We start from the raw sequence: 19,852 nt of genomic DNA, 5'->3' as shown, positions 1-19,852 counted from the left end.
CCATATCATTTGATTTAATACCATAATTTCACATCACATGTCCAAATGGAGCTTAAGTATTATTCATAGAAGACTATTAAATCAAATGATTAAGCTAAATGTGTGTATAAAATATAAAAAATACTCTTGAATTTTGTGATCTTGACTTTTAAGCATGTTTTGAACATGGAAAGATAAAATTCAAATATAATGGATACTTTTATATAGATTTCACGTTTCAAATTACCTATACTTTCATATAAATTTTACGTTTCAAATTATGTACTCCAGCAGTATTACCAAGTGAATATGTTAACTTATTAATTGATATACTGCGCCTTGACTTCAACAATATTGTCCTAATTTAAGGTGATTCTTTTGTTTGAAATTTGAATAGACAAAACAGAACAACGTTTCATCCCTGAATTTCTTGCAAAATGCCCTACATGACACACTTTTAAGTTCTAAGTCCTATCATACTTACTAAAGATGGAAAATTGCTTACATACTACACATATATGCCCACCTTAATAACCGCGGTGTTTTGAGCTAGCTAGCGTATATTTTAATTAATTTTACGAGATACTTGCTATTAGAGGCAGATTTGGATCTTATATGTTTAACATTCTATTTTTCTTAAATAATTGGTTCTAAATTAATAAATTATACATATTTACTGAACTTTTTAAAAGTTTGGTAGTCAAACTTGTAAGTCATACTCTAGCTCTGCTCCGACCTATATTTTACCGACACAAATATAGACTAACTTTAGCTATAAATGAAAAAAAATTACTTACTGTTTTTTTTATCTTTATTCAAATCTGAAATATCATGATTCTCGATCACCATGCGCCACCTTACTCCTTTGTATAATTATCGATTGCACATGTCTTGGAGATTAAACATTTTTCGATTATTGCCGACCAAAACAAAGTGTCAATTCGAAGGGAGAGACAGGGAGACAAATAATTAAAAAAGATAATTGAAACCTCTAATTGGACGTTAATCATGTTATAACAACATTGGAATTTGGAAGTGGGGGAGCTGGGGGCCGGGGAAGGTTGTTCTCCTATCAAAATTTGGAATTAGCATGATTCTGATATATTATTATAAGAAGAATGAGTGATTTGACCTAATTTATTTGAAAAGATAATATATGATGTGATGATCGCACAAAATCATATAAAGCGATCAAATAATCATTTATCATCTATCGATGTGGAAACTCAATGACTACGCATTAATCACAAATAAATTAAAAATGATTATATAAATTCTTGTTGATTATATTTCTTTCATTAAAATTTATGAGAAATTTATTAGCGAAAAAATAAAAAATATTTTTGTTAAGCCCTGGATAATCCGCAATCACTACGACCTCTGTCACAGTTCTATCCTTTGAGAGAGGACTCTATGGTGAGTACGTTATGAGCACTAGCCAAACCTCCCACCTCAACGGATCACAGAAGAAACATTTATAGAATAACTTTTTAAGGTAATATTTTAATCCCCTAAATTAATAGGGACAAAATTTAAATAGCGTCATGAAAAATGGTGATACGGTGCGAATAATCCTAAAAATATTCAATCTGAAGGCTGCACATGGGTTTTGCCTCAGTATCAGATCTTGAATGTTACGTCCCTTATTTTGTTCTCTGATTGCCACGTCTATTATAAACAGTTATTTTTTTTAAAAAAAATTGAGTATAAATCTGTGAATAATGGGAAGAGAAAAATTTGTTGAAATAAAAATTATGTTACCTAAGTAGAATGTGAATTTTGACTGACACTGCAATCCCAATTCCCACATCTATCATCATATATATAGTACGCAGTTTTGTGTTTTAGTATCATTATTATTTGTAGCATATATACAATGGTAATAGGTAGTCAAAGAAAAGGATAGAAATAAAATCTACGTATATTCTAACCTATACGATATATCTACTAGGATATTTGGGTCATCATCAGCTTGAGATATTGAAAATACCTTTCTAATTAATGAACCTAACCAAATATTGTCTAGCTGCCACAAGCCATGTGCACAAGGTAGGGTGCCATCTTTGAGGTTCTTTGTATCCATTTGTAATTCATCAACTTCTTTTGCAATATTCCCATTACAACACTATTTCATTATATGATCTTTTTTCATGAAAAAATTGTAAATAAAATGTATAAGACTTTTGTAGTGTCATTTTATTCAAATGGAAATACGAGATTAGTATATCATTAATAATCTATCCAAATTTAATAAACGAAAAAAGTTCATGATTCAGAACCTTATAAATTAATTATTTCTGCCTACTTGTAGGAGAAACATAAGATACCAAAACTTTATAGTGTCAATTAATTTTGCAATCAAAATATGATAAATTTAACTTCAATGAATCAAGTGAAAGTCGGTACGTAAAGGGATAATGTTACTTTGATGGAATTTTTTTGAATTTATTACATTGAAAAAGCAAAAGAAGACAAATGCCAAGGCTAATTCCATCAGATAAGACTTTTCTTAACTCTAGTTCCGTAATATCCTTCCATTTTACTTTATTTATCTGAATTTAATTGATACAAAATTTAAAAAAGTAAAAGCTATTTTTAAATTTTTTAAACTAAAAATATATAGAATGTATCGAAATAATTATTTTTTATCTTGTATCTTAAACAAGTCATATAAAAAGTTACAATATAAAAATTATTAAAAGAGGAAAGAGACATTCTTCTTAAAACAGACTAAAAAAGATATTAAGATAAATAAATTGAAACGCAGAGGGTACGAATAAATTAATAAGATGAAAATTATATATAAGCACGCAACAATAATAGTAGTATCACTTAATTCAAGATATTCCATTTGCCTAAGATCAAATCATGGCTGTCATTAAACGTGCTAGATGCTTGAACAAAAAATTATCTTCCTAGATTACTTTCAGCTTAAATCAAACATTATTGGACATTTTATTTTTATTTATATGAAATAAGTTTATACTTTAAAAATATTAATGGAAATCAGAAACCTTTATACCTTCATAATATTCGTTTTTAAAAAAATGAATTGAGACATTATATTTTCCAACATTTTACGATTAGTAAGGATATTGATTAGTTCTATTTAATTAATTTATGTTTTCATAATTGTGCTTGTTCCTCAGCATGGGAAGTGCACGTGCAATCCGTTGCTTCCTTGGACCAGCTAAGGAAAGAGCAACGTGCTAGTGGCAGTCACCGTAAATTCCTTTAATCTAAAGGGCATTTTGACTAACAGAAATTCATAAAAGCCAGTCGAGCATTTGTGAATTTTCATCAAATATAACTTTTTTTTCTCTCTTTCTTTCACAGTATATGAAAATGGGATTACTGAATATAGTGCTGTTCTTTGCCACCATAAATGTTGCTTTATCTGTTCAAGACGGTATGTTCTTACTAATTTTACTTAACATGATAGTATGTAATTATATTGTGCAAATAGGAAAAAAATAATACCGTTTTATATAAGCTGTGTAATCTCTAAACATAAGAAAACACTAGTGAGATGGTAAAACAAATGTTGCTTTAAGTTGAAAGTTTAGTTATCATGTATGATAACGTATCTGTTACATGCAAATTTGATTCATTGGCTCTTGCTTGCAATTCTTCATTTAGCTTTAGCAATGATAGAGAAAGAAAATATCTTAAGCCATTCATTCACAACAAATTGTCTATTCAATTCTGTATCAACTTCTTATGATTCACTGTAAAAATGAGTGACATATATTTATAGTTTCCTAGAAGATGTATGATTGAATATCGCACAGACAGATAAAGAGGAAAGAAGATGGAAAAAAATTGTAAAAAACGAAGAAAAGAATACTATGATGGTGTGATGAAATTAAATAAATTATCATGGACCGTCCTACTTAGAAGGCAATTAATGCTAGGAAAATAGATTCAGGGGTTATATCTTCATACGAGATTTTGGGTATTGTTTTCATGAATAAGTTTCAGCCTTTTGCACATATGAATCTTTATGATGATTGGGGCAATAACTGCTTAAGAATTGGGAATCGGAATGTACTCTATTTACATTTTACGTGTCATAAGTGAGGTATTTCTAGTTTTCAATTGAGTTCTGTTTTTAGTTTGAGACTTTGAAAAATCTGCCCAGCATTAAAAGAATAAAGACTTTAAAAAATCTACTTATCCTTAAAAAAAACAAGAAGTATTTTATTAACTTATCCCACGAGTAAATTAATTTACAAAATCAAAACAGAATTAATTTTTAAAAAATCATTTTACCATTCCAATTGATTGTTTTTTGAAAGTTTAAACAAGTTTTAAAATTTCAAAAAAGTAAGTTTCTTAAGGGGGAAATTGATAAAACCACCCTTCTTATTCATACTTTCTTTAAAATGTGCAGAAAATAAAAAGAAACTAGACAACTAATATGGAATAAATAAAATACCTATGTAATTTAGTTTATTGGTTACATAAAAATTCACTTATCTAAATAGGGGTAAAATGAAAAAAATAAATTATTAACACCTTCTTGATTACGTGAACCACCGGGATCAAAATAAAAAATAATTACTACAGCCTACATATTGAACTGTCAAATGTCAGTGGCATACGGCATATATGCCTGAATCCATATATAAGTGGTAACAGTTCCAGCCCCACCAAAAACGACTGACTTGATTTTCACTAAGGTTTTGATCACTAACATCAAGGTATTTTTAGTATCAGAGTCTTTGTCACAATAATAAACATTTTATAGAATTACATATATATCCTCCTCCTTTTTCTGAAATTGAAATAGAACAATCAATTCATTTTCCTATAAAGTATAAATGTCACTCAACAATTTCCCAAATTACATCCTGAATGTGTAATTACCATTAGATTTTTACCTTACATATTTAATTAGAAGATCCAGCCTTCAGTTGCCACCGATCTCCCGACACCAAGTTGTCACATCAATATTCTCTACCCCAGTTTTGATTTTTTCTAATAAAATAGTAGTATTGTAATTGATATGCAGTAGCCCAAACCGGAAAACATAGCTGGTAAGCTTTACCAATTTTGGTTTATTCCTCATGCAAGCCATGTTACATGAAGTTAATAGGGCACAAAAATGAGAAAAAAAAAAGTACCTAATGAGCTGGTCTTACTTTGTTCACGTGATTACTGAAACACAACATGTGATGTGGATCATCCAATGGCAATTAACGAACAAGCAAGGGCTACTTGATATGTTACAGAACATTTGATGATATAATCTCAACTTATATACACAGATAACACAACATTTTTTTCACATATTAGTGTAGCTATACCTGCTGTAATAGGTCATTTATCATGTCTTGTAAGTTATAAATCCACACGTAATTGTAATTGGTTATATATGTAACTTTTCGACCTTGTGGTTGATCAGGATTATTGCCTAACGGAAACTTCGAGCAAGGTCCAAAAGCATCACAAATGAAGGGGACAAAAGTGACAGACCCACACGCAATACCGCACTGGGAAATATCAGGCTATGTAGAATACATTAAAGCTGGACAAACACAAGGTGATATGTTGCTTCCAGTGCCAGAAGGAGCTTTTGCTGTTAGGCTTGGGGAAGATGCGTACATCAAGACCAGAGTCACGAATGTCACTAATGGGACTTTCTACTCTCTGTCTTTCAACTTTGCTAGGACTTGTGCTCAAGAAGAGAAACTCAATGTGTCGGTGTCGCCTAATAATGAGCCTAACGACTGGGCAATGCTTCCTATGCAGACTATGTATAGTAGTGATGGTTGGGACTCATATTCATGGGGTTTCTTGGCCCAAGCCAATGAGATTGAAATCATGTTACACAATCCAGCAGTTGAGAAGGACCCAGCTTGTGGCCCACTCATTGATTTCATCGCTCTCAAGGCTCTGAAAACCCCACATAGACCAAAAGGTAATTTTCCCTCATCTCTCTTGTCCATGTGCATTTAAGTTGGGAGGCCACGTATAACTTTTATTCTAAGGGGTCGTTTGGTTCGGAACAAGTTATCCTGAAGCTAGCTATCCTGGGATAACTTATCCCACCATGTAAATGGGATATCTTATCCCATCGCTATGATATAAATGGTGGGATAAATAATCCCAAACATGGCAACCAAACAAGATACAAATTTTTTATCCCATCACTATTTATTTTTATCCCTCACACCAAACGACCCCTAAGTTTGTTTAAAAGTAATTCTTCAAATGCTAATACATAAAATGAAAGCAGGCAACATGTTGAAGAATGGAAACTTTGAAGAGGGTCCATATATCTTCCCCAACACAAGCTGGGGTGTTCTAATTCCTCCAAACATTGAGGATGATCACTCACCTTTGCCTGGATGGATGATCGAATCTCTCAAGGCAGTAAAATACATTGATGCTGAACACTTCACCGTGCCAGAGGGTAAGCGCGCCATCGAGCTTGTGGCTGGAAGAGAAAGCGCAATAGCACAAATAGTGAGGACTCAGAAGGGAAAAGTGTATGACCTTATGTTCTCAGTTGGAGATGCGAGCAATTCCTGCCAAGGGTCTATGCTTATAGAGGCATTTGCTGGAAATATTACTTTGCGAGTCCCCTATGAATCTGCAGGTAAAGGAGGATTCAAACGGGCCAAGCTTCGGTTCACTGCAGTAACTGAGCGCACCAGAGTCAGGTTCTTGAGCACATACTACCACATGAAGAGTGATCACTCTGGCTCCTTGTGTGGTCCTGTGGTTGATGATGTGAGATTAGTCGGAGTTCGCTATCCATAAATTCCATAGATCAATTAATTACTAGTAATATAGAAGCTTTGATGGTTATTACTTAATTTGCATCGCCTTTTCTTTCTTCTTACAGCATTGCTTATGCGAGAGAATCAGTTACTATTCCATGTAATGTTACTATAGCAGAGATGATCCTTTCTCCATATAGCAAAAGAAATTAGTAGGTTTAAATCATTTAGTCTTCGGTGTCATATCTTACATGTACCTACAAAATTTCAAGAAATCAAATAAAATTACCTTCATGAATCCACTCTCGCTGTCAATATTAAATTAGATCAATAAAAACTCAATCTTCCTTATTTTTTAATATATAGGTAATCCAAACTGGCAAACTCTATCTTAGACTCCAAAGAAGAGATGACTCTAAACAAATCATTGCCACATACTAAACAAAGTACGGTTAAACTATCAAGCAAGTGGCACACACATTTTTCCTTACTCTTTATCCATTCTAAATTGCTATTCCAATCTGATATATCTTATCTGATAATGCAAGTTAACTCAAATTTATTGTCATCTAAAACTGAAACTCACTTGATTTGGTCCAAAATTCACTAAGAGAAGAAATTGAATTACTTATTTCTATAGATTACCTAAGTCATAAGACATCCATTATCAAAGCCGGCAGTAGCTTCATTAGCAGAAGGCTGTGGAACTCGATCACTCAGTTTTCTGGGTTGAGTGAACATCTAACTTTCATCATTAGCATCACCCTCAATTTCTGCCACCATGGCCTTAGTTTCTTCTTCAATTCCCCAATGTATATGCCATTTCAACAAGATCACAACAGAAATTAGCAACTTTCAGTGGCAGTATCCACGCTCTTGGTGACCTTGATGCATCCTATCCAGTATAAGCAATGTTTGCAAAGTTACAGAGCCCAAGGACTCCAGCACCTATAAGGCTATAACTGCAAATGCTCTGAAAGTCTTTTAAGCCCAGTAGATCCAAGCAAGGATGTAGGTCCATGCTCTGTAACAAATCATAGAACAATCTAGTTGGGCCATGCATATTTCTATAGCAATATAATTTGCAAAGCAGCTATGCCAATGTAAAGGACAACAACACCACTACCTAAGTAGAAGCCCGAACTATCCCGCTGCTTTAAATGATGAATGGAGTGTACACTCTCTATCTATTAGCAAAACAATAGCACTTGCTCTTCTTAACAAGCTACTCCTGCTTCGAATATAAAGGGATTACTAAAATTTTGGAATATGGAAAAGAAAAAAAAAGGAAAAGATATATCTCATTCAAATTTCAAACTGAACTTCCGATATATGTGTCACAGTACTAATCCAAGGAAGGAGGATACTCAAAAAATTCAAACAAGGATTCCCACCATTTCACTCATAGCAAGGGTTCCGAAATTTTTTTATTGATCTAATTATAATGGATTGTTAAAAAACTTTGTAGGCACAAGGCCAAAAAAAATTCAAGAATATTTTACCGTGTTCAAAAGCTGAAGTAGTCTCTCCGGCATGTTGCTCCGGCAACTACCGAGTTGATCCATCCAAATCCTGAACTGAAAAATTAAAGAGAATCAAATTTTGGCAAAAGTGAAACCTGGACTCTCAATCAGATTCGGGTCAATTTTAATAACCCGCTAACTCCTTAAACATGGGCCGAATTGCTACACTGGGGGTCAAATGTTATATGTAACTGGACTTGTTATATTAAGGCCATCCAACCAAACCTATGGGCTTTGCAACATTTTGATATGGCTAATTTAACGTAATTTACGGGAACTTTCGCAAATAGCCACTATAATAAACTTAATTATGCTCTATAGCTATAGTTTGCATATTTACGGGTTGTAGCTACAATTTAAGTTATCTCGTTTGTATAATTCACGGGTTTATATAATTAGCAGGTTTGTATAATTTGCGAGTACATTTGTATAATTCAGTTATTTTTGTATAAACTCCAAATAACAAATTTATACAATTACAAACATCAGAAGTATAAACAGTTATACAAATTATACTATACAATTTTGAATTATACAAAACTAAAAATTTGAGCCGCGTAACTATAGCTAAAAGTAGATCGCGAATTGTAATTAAGGAAACTATAACTATGTTAACTAATTAACTAGTATGTTTGCTTATACGTTTAATTTTTCCTTTACTAAATAATTATCACAAGTAAATTTTTAAATAATTATTGTAACTTTTAATTTCATATTATTAATCTCATAAAGAAATATTTTCAACAATTAACCCGCCAGCCTTCGGAAAATAGTTTCCGCACAAGCTAACTACTAAGATGACATCCAGCCTATCAAAGCATTACTTTCTCTATCTCAAAATATTGATCGTATTTGTTTTATGATGTGAAGCCAAAAATATATATTTTTAATCATTATTTATTTTATATTTATTTTTTCTAGCATTAATTTTTATGAATTGTGCTAAATAATGTATTTTATTTGTATGAGTAAATTGACGTAAAGTTAAAAAAATTTGAAGCTAAAATGAATTAAAGATGAAAGATTATAGAAGGAAATCAAACAAACAACTTAATAGATTAAATTGAATATAATAATATATAAAATTATATGTGCAAAGTGCACATTCAATTGGAAACTTGAAAGGAGAATATTGCCAACCACGTGGCAGATTTTGAAGGCAGTGGCCAATTGAGGAACTGCGCACAATCTTGAAAGCGGCGGACAGAAAGCGTACAATAATTCCAACTCAGTTTTGGTTTTTGGTTTTTGGTTTTTTCGTTTATTTTGGTCCCAATTATTTTATTTAAGGTTTTCTACATCTATAAATAATTCATAGAAATAATTATTGAACAACTAATATAGAGTAAGGAGGAGACACTTTTGAAGAGAAAGTCATCAATACTTTTTAGGATTCTTTTTTTCATTTTGTTTTCTTAGACATTAGTAGATAAAGTTCTTGTTCTGGGGCTATAGCTACGGATTCAATGTTGATTATTTAAGGTTTTTGAATTAATCTTGGTTGTCATTATAAGTTACTTCTATATTCTTGTTTTAGTATTCTGTGTTTGATCACCATGAGATAAATCTATTGTCTAATATTAAAATCGGGAGAGAAGAGGTTAGATAGACTAGAGAATATAGAGAGCTCGGTCCACCCATTAAATTGAGGTGATTAGTGTTCAGGAGTGACGCCCAGACGAACACCTTGCTTGGTAACAAAATATGATGAAATATAAGTGCTCGACAATTAGTCTATTTATCCCCGTTCAACGATGTAGTTAGATAGCTAACTGGGGTAGGCGACGAGAGGCCTATAACCCGGATCATATCATCAACCTTGTAAACCAGTAACTTGACAACTGAAATTAGTTCTAAGCCAATAATATGATACATGAAATTCAATATATGCTGCAGCCCTGGGATTTTCCAACTATTGGAAGTAATTTTATTATTTTGTTCTTGCATTCTTCTCTTTTGGCTCTCTTAAATAAATAATTAGATCAGTATAATTTAGTAACAATAGTTAATTGACTAGTCATTTGGGTTCGATAATCTAGTTCTTTTAAGAGACACTATATTACTTGCGGGACCATGTACACTTACGTGTGCAATTGGGAGCAACATTTGACATCTTCCATAAGAGAACATTAAGTAGGAAAAGTATTTGGCTATTTTACTCTTATTTATACTTAAGATATAATCTCTCTTTATTTAATTGCTACTATATTTATATGCCATAAATCATAATTGAGGTGTTTGGAGTTGAATTGCTCCAAAATAATTATTTAATTTTCTCCGAAACTTTCTAAAATTGTAAATATTTTTAGTAAAGACGATATATAGTTTAAAGTGGAGGAAGTATTACCTTTAATTTGGAGTTCTCTTTTTTCCATGCTACTTAACTATGGTCTATGTATACACTTTTAGGCTATGTGAAAACATTCTATAACTTCATAATGTACTTTTTCCTTTTCTATAGTTTATCTCATAATGTACTTGAAGCATTGAATTGCAATGTCTTATCACAAAAAAGTTTTATCAATAATGTATCCTTAGTAAAGACGATATATATTTTGAAATAGATCGAGGAGGTATTACCTTTAATTTCGAGTCCTCCTTTTTCCATGCTACTTAACTATGGTCTGTATACACTTTTTTTGTTGTTGTAAAAACAAACCATAGGCTATGCGATAACATTCTATAACTTCAAAATGTACTTTTTCCTTTTCTATAGTTTATCTCATAATGTACTTGAAGCATTGAATTGCAATGTCTTGTCACAAAAAAAGTCATTTGTATCAATAATGTATCCTGTCCAACGAAACGAATCTGGAACTCCAGCATTGATCGACAGATAAGCTTCTATACGAATTTATATTTTGAAGTTTATGAATTCGTATAATAATTTTAATTTAACATAGAATAATTTTAAGATTTAAATTAACTATATATAATTATTTTGTTAATTTCTTAAAACAAATACATGATATGAATAAAAGTTATTGAAGTCACGTGAACTCACACCTTGGGGACTAAATCCATCTCACTCAAATTCAATCGTAATTTTTTAAAAGTATGAGATAGAATGAAAGAAGTGATAGACACAATATTGTGTCTTTAAAACGTCAACTCCTATAGCTACATACGCAACTTTTGCTTTCTGACTCCAAAAAATGCCAAAGGGGAAAGTATCTATAGATCAATGTTTGTGGAAATACTGCTCCACTTTTGACAATATGGGGTATGGTTTTCTCATATAAATCCCCACTATGTGACCCCTATTTTAATTATTAATCATAACGAATTGGAAAAGAAACGAAAAAAAAAGTCATACTGAATACTCAATAGCATGTTCAAGGATAAAAAGTGGGCGTCCCGGAAACGCGGGGACTAAAGGGAATAAATAACACGCAATATTTGACATTCCAAATTCCAAACCGGCAAAACTAGATGGACCACTTACATTCTTTCTTTTTGTCTCACTATCTCTTTTCGTCGATATTCATTTTGAGATTCGATTAATCTGAATTTTCATAATAATATCTAATATGATGTTTCCTATGGAAAACGGTTGTGCACTAACAAGAAACCTCTAATTAAAGATGAAAAAATATTTATCTGTATTTCAAAACAACATCTAATAATCTCTTTTTTTTAATCGCGTTGAAATATTTCTTATTAATTCTTGTCAACAAGGAACTATTGAATCTTTTGTGGATTGTTACTAATTGGTTACACGCTCAATTTGGTTGTAACCCTTTCAAATTCTATTTGACCCTATGTTTAGGTCAAATTCATCTCCTATTTTACTAAGACTGAAAAAAACATCCACCAAATTCAATCATTCAATTATTTGACATAAATAAGATTAATGCTTTCACAAAGATTTTCCATTAACTTACAATCTCCACGCTCCTTAGATAATTGATTAATCAGTTTAATCAAATTTGCACTGTTTTAATTATTTTCTTTTAGTCCGTGAAAACAGATATCTTTAGTATAGACAAAGTATTTTAATTTAGTCCGTGAAATGAATTATCTTTAATAACGTACGTATCTAAACAAGAGAATTGTATTATAGACAAGAAGTGAACATTAATATTAATTTATTGCTTCATGCAAAATTACAAACTAATTGAGAAATTTAAAAATATTTAAATTCTCCAGGCCAGAAGACACGGCCTAAAATGAAGAGACATTACAGTAAGGATGGTTTACATGAGACAAAACATTCAGATATACAGCAGCTTTCTTTTCATTTTTTTTAATTATCAAATTTTCTGCCTAGAAATAAGTAAAAGGGTCCTAAGCTAGGAGTAGGTAGAAATTAGGTACTGTAATATAGTAAATGTAAAAGATAAAATATATTTTTAGAAAAATAAATACTTTTAGACATGTTGAGAAAGGTGATAATTAAAAGGTACTAACATAGAAAATGGGACAACATGATGCAAAAACAAAGTTGTTACCCTGGTCGGTAGAAACAGACAAATATTCCAACTTTATTCCATTTTTTTAAAATTTAATAATCTTAGTTCTCACCCTTAGGCCTTAACGTTATTAAGAATTTTGGAGCTAGCTACAACTATTTAGTTTGGTGAGTTAAATTTAATTTTTTCTTTGTTTGATTTCTTACGTACACTCTCCTAGATTTTCCAAGCTGTACTTTGTTATGCTCTTGTTGGTTTGTGCCCAACATGCATAATAATTTTCACTTAATAACGTTATGAAGACTGCTTCACTTTTAATCAGAGATCTCAGATTTGTGCCTTGGTTATGAAGAAAAACGTGTTGGGAGTGCTCCCCTAGTGGATCCTACAGTGCGCAATTTGAATTTAGTCAGGGCTCTAATGTGAGCTCCAAACACCGTGGGAAACAAAAAAAAAACAAGCGACAATTGATTTTCAAAATTTTTAATTTGCAAGGCTCTTCGATGTGCACATGTGTATATTCTTGACTAGTTTGTACCTGAAATATTACTTTAACTTGTGTAATAAATTGAAATTCTTGGATTAGAAATTCTTATAATCTGCACGTCTCGTCCACTACAGCTGTAGAATGTGTTAGGTTAGGTTCATGAACTCCCAACTTTCTCCTGCTCATATGAAAGGAACAAGCACTACATTCTTTACATGCCTAATTAACGTTGGCTTTGCGTCTCATACACATCATCTGTGTCATTTCTTCACTCAAGTAATTCAATTCACCGTCACAGGATAATGCGGTGAAATAGATAGGATCCTGATATATCTAATCAAAGGTTTTAATTTCGAGTCTTCAAAAAGGAAATATTTAAGTAGAGAGTAAATTTAGGGGTCGGACTAGTGTATTACAACCTACGTGTTTTGTTGAATCCAACAATTTTTGTCTAGATCATGTATTTGTTTGTCTTAATAAACCCATTGAAATATTGTACACATTATTAATTTAGAATCCTGTAATTATGAAAAAGGACTAAAACTCCAAATTCATGAGCTAAGTTTCAAATCCTCGCTCTGCCTCAGAGAACTTCCTCCTATAATTAGTCATATAGGATAAATTCAAATTAATCAACAATAACATTATACTTGGTAAAATTTCATATAAGTGAGATCTAAAGATGATGGGTGTACAAAAACTTTACCCTTATCTTCGCGGAATCGACAACAAATTCAAATTAACCAAGTCAATTATTTTTTTAATATGCGGAATAGACTAACGAAAAAAAGGATAACTTGGTCCAATCTACAGAAGTGTCACAACAAAATTACGTTAACGCGAGTGACAATATATAAGTTCACATTATTTTAACTTGAACGTATCATTGTCCGTGTGTTTTAGTTAAATTTTATAGACACACGTTAAGTTAACAAAAATAATACAACGTATGCCTATACACAACATGTTTTATGTGTTTTTTTCCCTTCATCTAGTAAGAGCCCAAATTTCAATTACTGCAACTATAGGTGGAGCTAAAATTAGGAGTTTGCGGGTTCTAAATTTCTATGGCCCTTACTTATCACCGAGTCCGTCTTAACCCCTAGGCCACTAAAGCCATCACTTGGCCCCCAATATTTTTGGGGGACCCCATTTTAAAAAATTACTTATAAATGTTATTTTTTTTAAAATAAAATATTTACTACAAGTGCTATGATTTCTACTAAGGAAATTACATATGAGATGAATTTAGAACCCGAATTTCGTAAGAAACAATTTAATGAAAATATTGATAACGAAATCACAAAATTCCTTGAAATTAGAGTTGATTACTTATAGTAGATGAAGCTATTTTTTCACTTCAAAATAGAATACGAACCAATTGAAGCATTGGAAATATTTTTGGTTTCTTATTTAGTGGTAAAATTGAGACCATTAGATGATGAGAATTTTTTTAGAAAAAACATTGTCTTAACGTTGAACTTTATTTAACACATAATAGTTATCATGATATTGATGGTTTAAATTTATTTTTTGAATTAAAAGTGTTAAGATAAATAATACAAATGGAAGATAATGATCTAATATAAATACTCAATCAAATAAAAAGACTTGATTCTTTTCCAAATACACATATTGCTTATAGAATAATGTTAATAGTTCATGTAGCTGTTGCCTCAGCCGAAAGAAGTTTTTTGAAATTAAAATTGATTAAATCTTATTTAAGATCAACAATGGCTCAAGAGAGATTGAATAGATTAGCTATATTATCAATTGAAAATGAATTATTTAAAATAAATTGATTATAAAATAGTAACTAATGACTTCGCATCTAAAAAAACTAGAAAAATATAATTTAAATAAAAGTATATATGATGAAAAAAATAAAATATTAGGATCCCTCTCTTAAGTTTCGCTTTAGGCCCCCAATCTTGTTTAGTCGGCCCTGCACCGAGTCATCAACCACTTTTGTTAGGGGTTCACAAATTAATATACATATATATTTATTTAATTTTCTAGTACAAATACAAAATTTATGAAAAAATTATTGAATTTATCCGAACTCACAAATCCCCTGCACCTAGCTCCACCCCTGGCTGCAACTACTATACTATTGAACTAGAATACTAGATTCATCTTCCTCCACATATTACGTTTTTTTTTTGTGGTATGAAAAGATATTGCATTTATATTAGTTAAATTTTAGTACAGGGAACATTGGTCATTGGCCTGTCGAGAACCTGTGGGTCAGAGTTACACAAAAAGGTGGGAAGTGGCAGATACAAAACTAGAGATCGACCAAGTTCTATGCTATTTTAACGTTGTTATTACAATTTGAACACAAACTACAAGGTCAGGGGAACAACTGTTTCCTTGCAAGGTCTCAATTTAGAAAAAGCACCAATAAAGAGCAAATAGGTATAGTTTTCACATGTTTAATGTACTAACCACTTCCATTGGACAAAGGTGACATCTCCAAATGCTAATGCTTATTCTTTCTTTGTTAGAAATGAGCATGTGACATCACCTTCAAAAGCAACTTATTGACGGTCCAATTTTTGAATAGGCTCAGGTCCAAACCAACAGAAGAGGAATTGCTACTTATTACACTGTCTACAACTCACTTTCATGTATTATATGCATTGCTTCATTTTCACTCAACACAATTGCAGATAAGTTGGCCACTAATATTAATTACAATTTTAGCACTAACAATAATTAGCTAGGGAATGCTAGGTTGAGCTATGTATAGGTGATCTATTGAAGCGCTTGACTATCTATATCTCATCTACAAGTTTAAATTGATAAAGAAATCACACTTTTATTCATTTAATTATACATATTATGTCTCAAATCATCTGAAGTACTTAAATATCTGCCGGTTTAATTCTTTTTCATATATGAGCCAAAGACGTGGAAAAAAAATTTTAGTATTCTCTAATCATGTTGAATTATGTAGCGTCCAAACTAATCTAATAATTTAAGTTATTAAAGTGAAGCATTTGCTACGTTAGGGTTGATTTCTTAGATCGATGGTCACTCTATTCTATTATCTCAAAAAATGATCAACTTTCTTCTTGATTTCAATTTTTTATACAAAGGAAGTGACTTTAATTATGAGATTCAAACTATTAGTTGAGTAACTATATGAGAAATCAACCTATGACCAGTGTCCCTGACTTGTTGGATTTGGTGGTTTTTCTTAGCACCCATTGTGATCACCTCTGTACCCCGAAATAGATATGACCTGCTATATCCGTGCTTAACCTGTGGTTTTGCCAATATCAATCACGAGTAACTCTCAGTGTGATCACCCCTAACCTAATTATTAAAACTACTAATCCTTATGATCAAACAAGAATTATCTTCGTATTTCTTGAGCAATATAATATACGATCTCAACCAATAACTTCTTTTGGATCGTAATTCATACCTAGAAGCATTAAAGTGGTTTTAATAGATTATATCTCAATTTAACAAACTCTACCAAAAGATAAGGAAAAGGGAGAAATAATCTCTTATCTTGCCATATATATATATATATATTATATCTTATTAGTTGAAAGGATCTAATCTCCAACTACTAGTACTAGAAAGAAACCAAAAGGAAGATAGTTCGTTAGGAATACAGAATAGTTATGAGATGTAGGAGATAAAAGAACATTATGGAGAGGTGGACCAATGAGAAGTAAATGGACCCAACATGGCTTGCTACTACCAAGACAAGATTAAGGGAAACGTTATAGAGTGGGGCACCTATGGTTTGTTACAATCAAGGCATATCCCCCCTCTAACATCGAGTGCTAATTAAAAAAGACAGCCTTTTTTTCTTTTCCATGTGCCCAAATTTATGTGCAAACTTCCAAAACCAAAAACCAATTCTTCCTCCCTCACCCCTCAGCCAGCTACCTCGCTCCTTTTCAACCAAAAACTAACTTTGAATAAAACCAAATTGAAACCTTTCTTTGTTCCTTTGTTTTTCATCATCATGATATGGAAATTGTCTCAAAATACCAATAATCACTATGAATGCATTTAAATTAATCGATAAAAAGTTGAGATTATGTTTTTGAGATCATGTTAGTACATTTAGTTGAGATTAATTATGTTTTGATCATGTGTAGGTCTTATACGTCCTCTAGAGACTTCAATTTGTCCTATTTGAGATTTATTTGGCGGTAGAAAATATGCAGAACTTTCCTTATTCTAATACTCTACAACAACATATATAGTGCAACGTAACTCTATAGCTAGGTGAGGTATGGAGATGATAGAGTATACGCATGCAAATCTTACCTTTACCTGGCTTATTGAGATAAAGAGATTGTTTTATATAGACCCTAACTTGAGTAAACCATTTCAAAGCAGTTGGAAAAAAGGATGCAAAGTTAGAAATAGTAACAAGAATGAAAAAATGTGATATGGAAAGCAATACCATTAATTTAGAAGAAAAAAAAAATGGTAACAATAAAATAATATGATAACCGCAACATAAGTAACACATGTGGTAACAAAAAATTGAAGAACAAAATACTACGAGAATTGTGTTGATACTAAGTACTGTATTTTATTGCGGGTTTCAAGTGAGATTAAATGTAATAATTGATCAATCAAAATTAATTGGAATTGATACACGTAATAATTGTAGTTTCCTGTGAGGCTTATTAAATGAAACAATTGATCAATGAAAATTATTTAGAATTGATACACGTAATAATTGTAGTTTCCTGTGAGGCTTAAGTATTATAGACAAATTTAGGATTTGAAGTTCTTGTGTTTCTATAGTAATCTCAAATTAATTTGTAATAGTAATTGGGTTTATATAATCAGATATAAAATTGAGCAAAAGCTATTAAGTTAGCGAAAACTCGTACGTGAAGAGTTTAATCCGCCCCTCAGGCTTATAGCAGCATTGGCTCTATGGATTTTGGGGAGACAGGGAAGAAAAAAGGGTGTGATGCCTCAAACGTAAAAAAGGGAAAAAACATAATGTTGCTAGAATTCATGAAGATTTTTTTTAATTTTTTTTGTTTCTCCGGTGTCCGGAGCTCACATTGAACCTGTCAAATCCAGATTGCACGGGCCCATTAAGGGGTGACGCTCCAAACAAGATTTTCTCCATACCCAGGACTGAAACCCGAGAATTCTAATTAATGGTGAAACAGTTTCACCACTATACCACAACACTGGTAAAGATTTATTTATCCTTGTGAAACTCTCGTATATATATATCCACATGAATGGTCCCGCATTTTGACTATAAATTCGATATTACCTCCATGTAACCCCACACTATACAATCCAAATTCCAAATTATATAAAAGTTCATATATCAAGTGAAATGAACTGTATAGTAGTAGTAGATGTCAGTTGCTTTTGCGTGCATAAATGCAAATGATATCTCTTTTGATCAATAATTGTGATAGCTAGTATATTAGTAGTATATTTTTCTTGTTTACGGTACTTGAAACATTGCCTACTATTCTAGGAATAGGGTTCAAAACCTTAATTAATTAGGTAGGTAAAGAATTTATTCGAGGGATTATTTTTTATTGGTGATCAATAATATGTGGGGGATAATAAGTATGGTCTAAAGTCATCGTAATAGTTTCAATGAAATGAAATGAAAATGATTGAGAAATATATATATGTGGAGTACCCCTAGTTATTAATTGATTCATAATTTCATATATATCTTCTTCCTTCTTTTTTTTTTTTGCAAATGAAATGATTCATGAAAGTTGTCTAGAGGGGCTACTGTATTACTAGCACGCATAAGGATGAAGAATCACATGATCCTTTCTGAAAATGCGGAACGTAACCCCCTATTGGCTATTGGAACTAGGGTCAATGCGTGCCCCTTGTTAACATTGCTTAAATTTGGGATTACATCCTAAATTGTTACTTAAAACGGTTTGGACTAAATTTGAGCAGTTTTGATCATTACTCAACTCTTTCTCGAAAGTTAATTGAGCTGAAATAAATCGTTCAATTAAATTAAGATGATCTAAATAATCAGTCGTGCAAATTGCTTTAACTTTTACCATATTTGATTTTCTCATAATCTATTTAACTATCATGTTAACTCAATTTTTAAAAATCTTCTTTAAATATAAATCATATAAAAAATTTATTTAAGTACTTTTAAAAAAAAATCATAAATCAATTTGAATTGTACTTAGTTCACATTATCTTAATTATAAGATAGAACGAAATTTGAATAGATAAAAATAAATTGATTTAATAAATAAACGAGTCATTAGTTCAACTTGAATTAATTGGGTGAATCACATTTTCATTGATTTATTTGCCAACCCCTTATGGTCTTTCTTACGCAAAACTTTACGTTTTCTCCTTCCTTGATTTTTAGGATCATATATAATGTTAAATTGACACGTTAGACCCTATATGCACCCGGCTTCTCGCATGCGAATTGGGACAGGCATATTGTTTTAAGTTTGAATTTAAGTTATATACATTTTTTGTATAAGAAAATTTTATATTTTTAGATAATTTTTGTTTAGTCAGCAATCTTTATAATTTCAAAATTTTACATATAAATATACTTTAAACGGTCTGATAGTGTGTATATATATATTTATATATTACTTACATGTATAATTTGAATTCGATTACTTGTTTTTTTCCGTGTTTTATATTATTTGTTGTTATACTATTTTTTTCTCCACATCTTCCAATGACATCTTAATTATAATTGAGTTA

The 19,852-nt window shown here is 31.4% G+C and overlaps 1 protein-coding gene and 1 long non-coding RNA gene across 3 annotated transcripts; one reads left to right on the top strand and one right to left on the bottom strand.

Annotated features, from left to right (window-relative positions):
- Positions 1-3,282: 3,282 nt before the first annotated feature.
- On the top strand, positions 3,283-6,875 carry LOC125863014 (uncharacterized). Its single transcript, XM_049543150.1, has 3 exons — positions 3,283-3,388; positions 5,387-5,902; positions 6,221-6,875. Exons 1-3 carry the CDS (start codon positions 3,319-3,321, stop codon positions 6,745-6,747), a joined length of 1,113 nt encoding a protein of 370 aa, XP_049399107.1. The 5' UTR covers positions 3,283-3,318; the 3' UTR covers positions 6,748-6,875.
- On the bottom strand, positions 6,208-8,329 carry LOC125863015 (uncharacterized). Of its 2 annotated transcripts, none has more exons than XR_007446087.1 (4): positions 8,210-8,329; positions 7,353-7,731; positions 6,800-6,964; positions 6,208-6,703 (listed from the first exon to the last, which is right to left on the bottom strand). It is a non-coding gene; the product is annotated as an uncharacterized LOC125863015 (long non-coding RNA). The 2 variants fall into 2 exon arrangements; XR_007446086.1 differs by lacking the exon at positions 8,210-8,329 and adding an exon at positions 7,834-8,139.
- Between the last annotated feature and the right edge of the window lie 11,523 nt (positions 8,330-19,852).

The sequence above is a fragment of the Solanum stenotomum genome, chromosome 4, assembly GCF_019186545.1.
Source record: "Solanum stenotomum isolate F172 chromosome 4, ASM1918654v1, whole genome shotgun sequence".
NCBI classification, from domain to species: Eukaryota; Viridiplantae; Streptophyta; class Magnoliopsida; order Solanales; family Solanaceae; genus Solanum; species Solanum stenotomum.
Note: the sequence above shows the minus strand (reverse complement) of the source record. Positions and strands in the feature narration are given on the sequence as shown.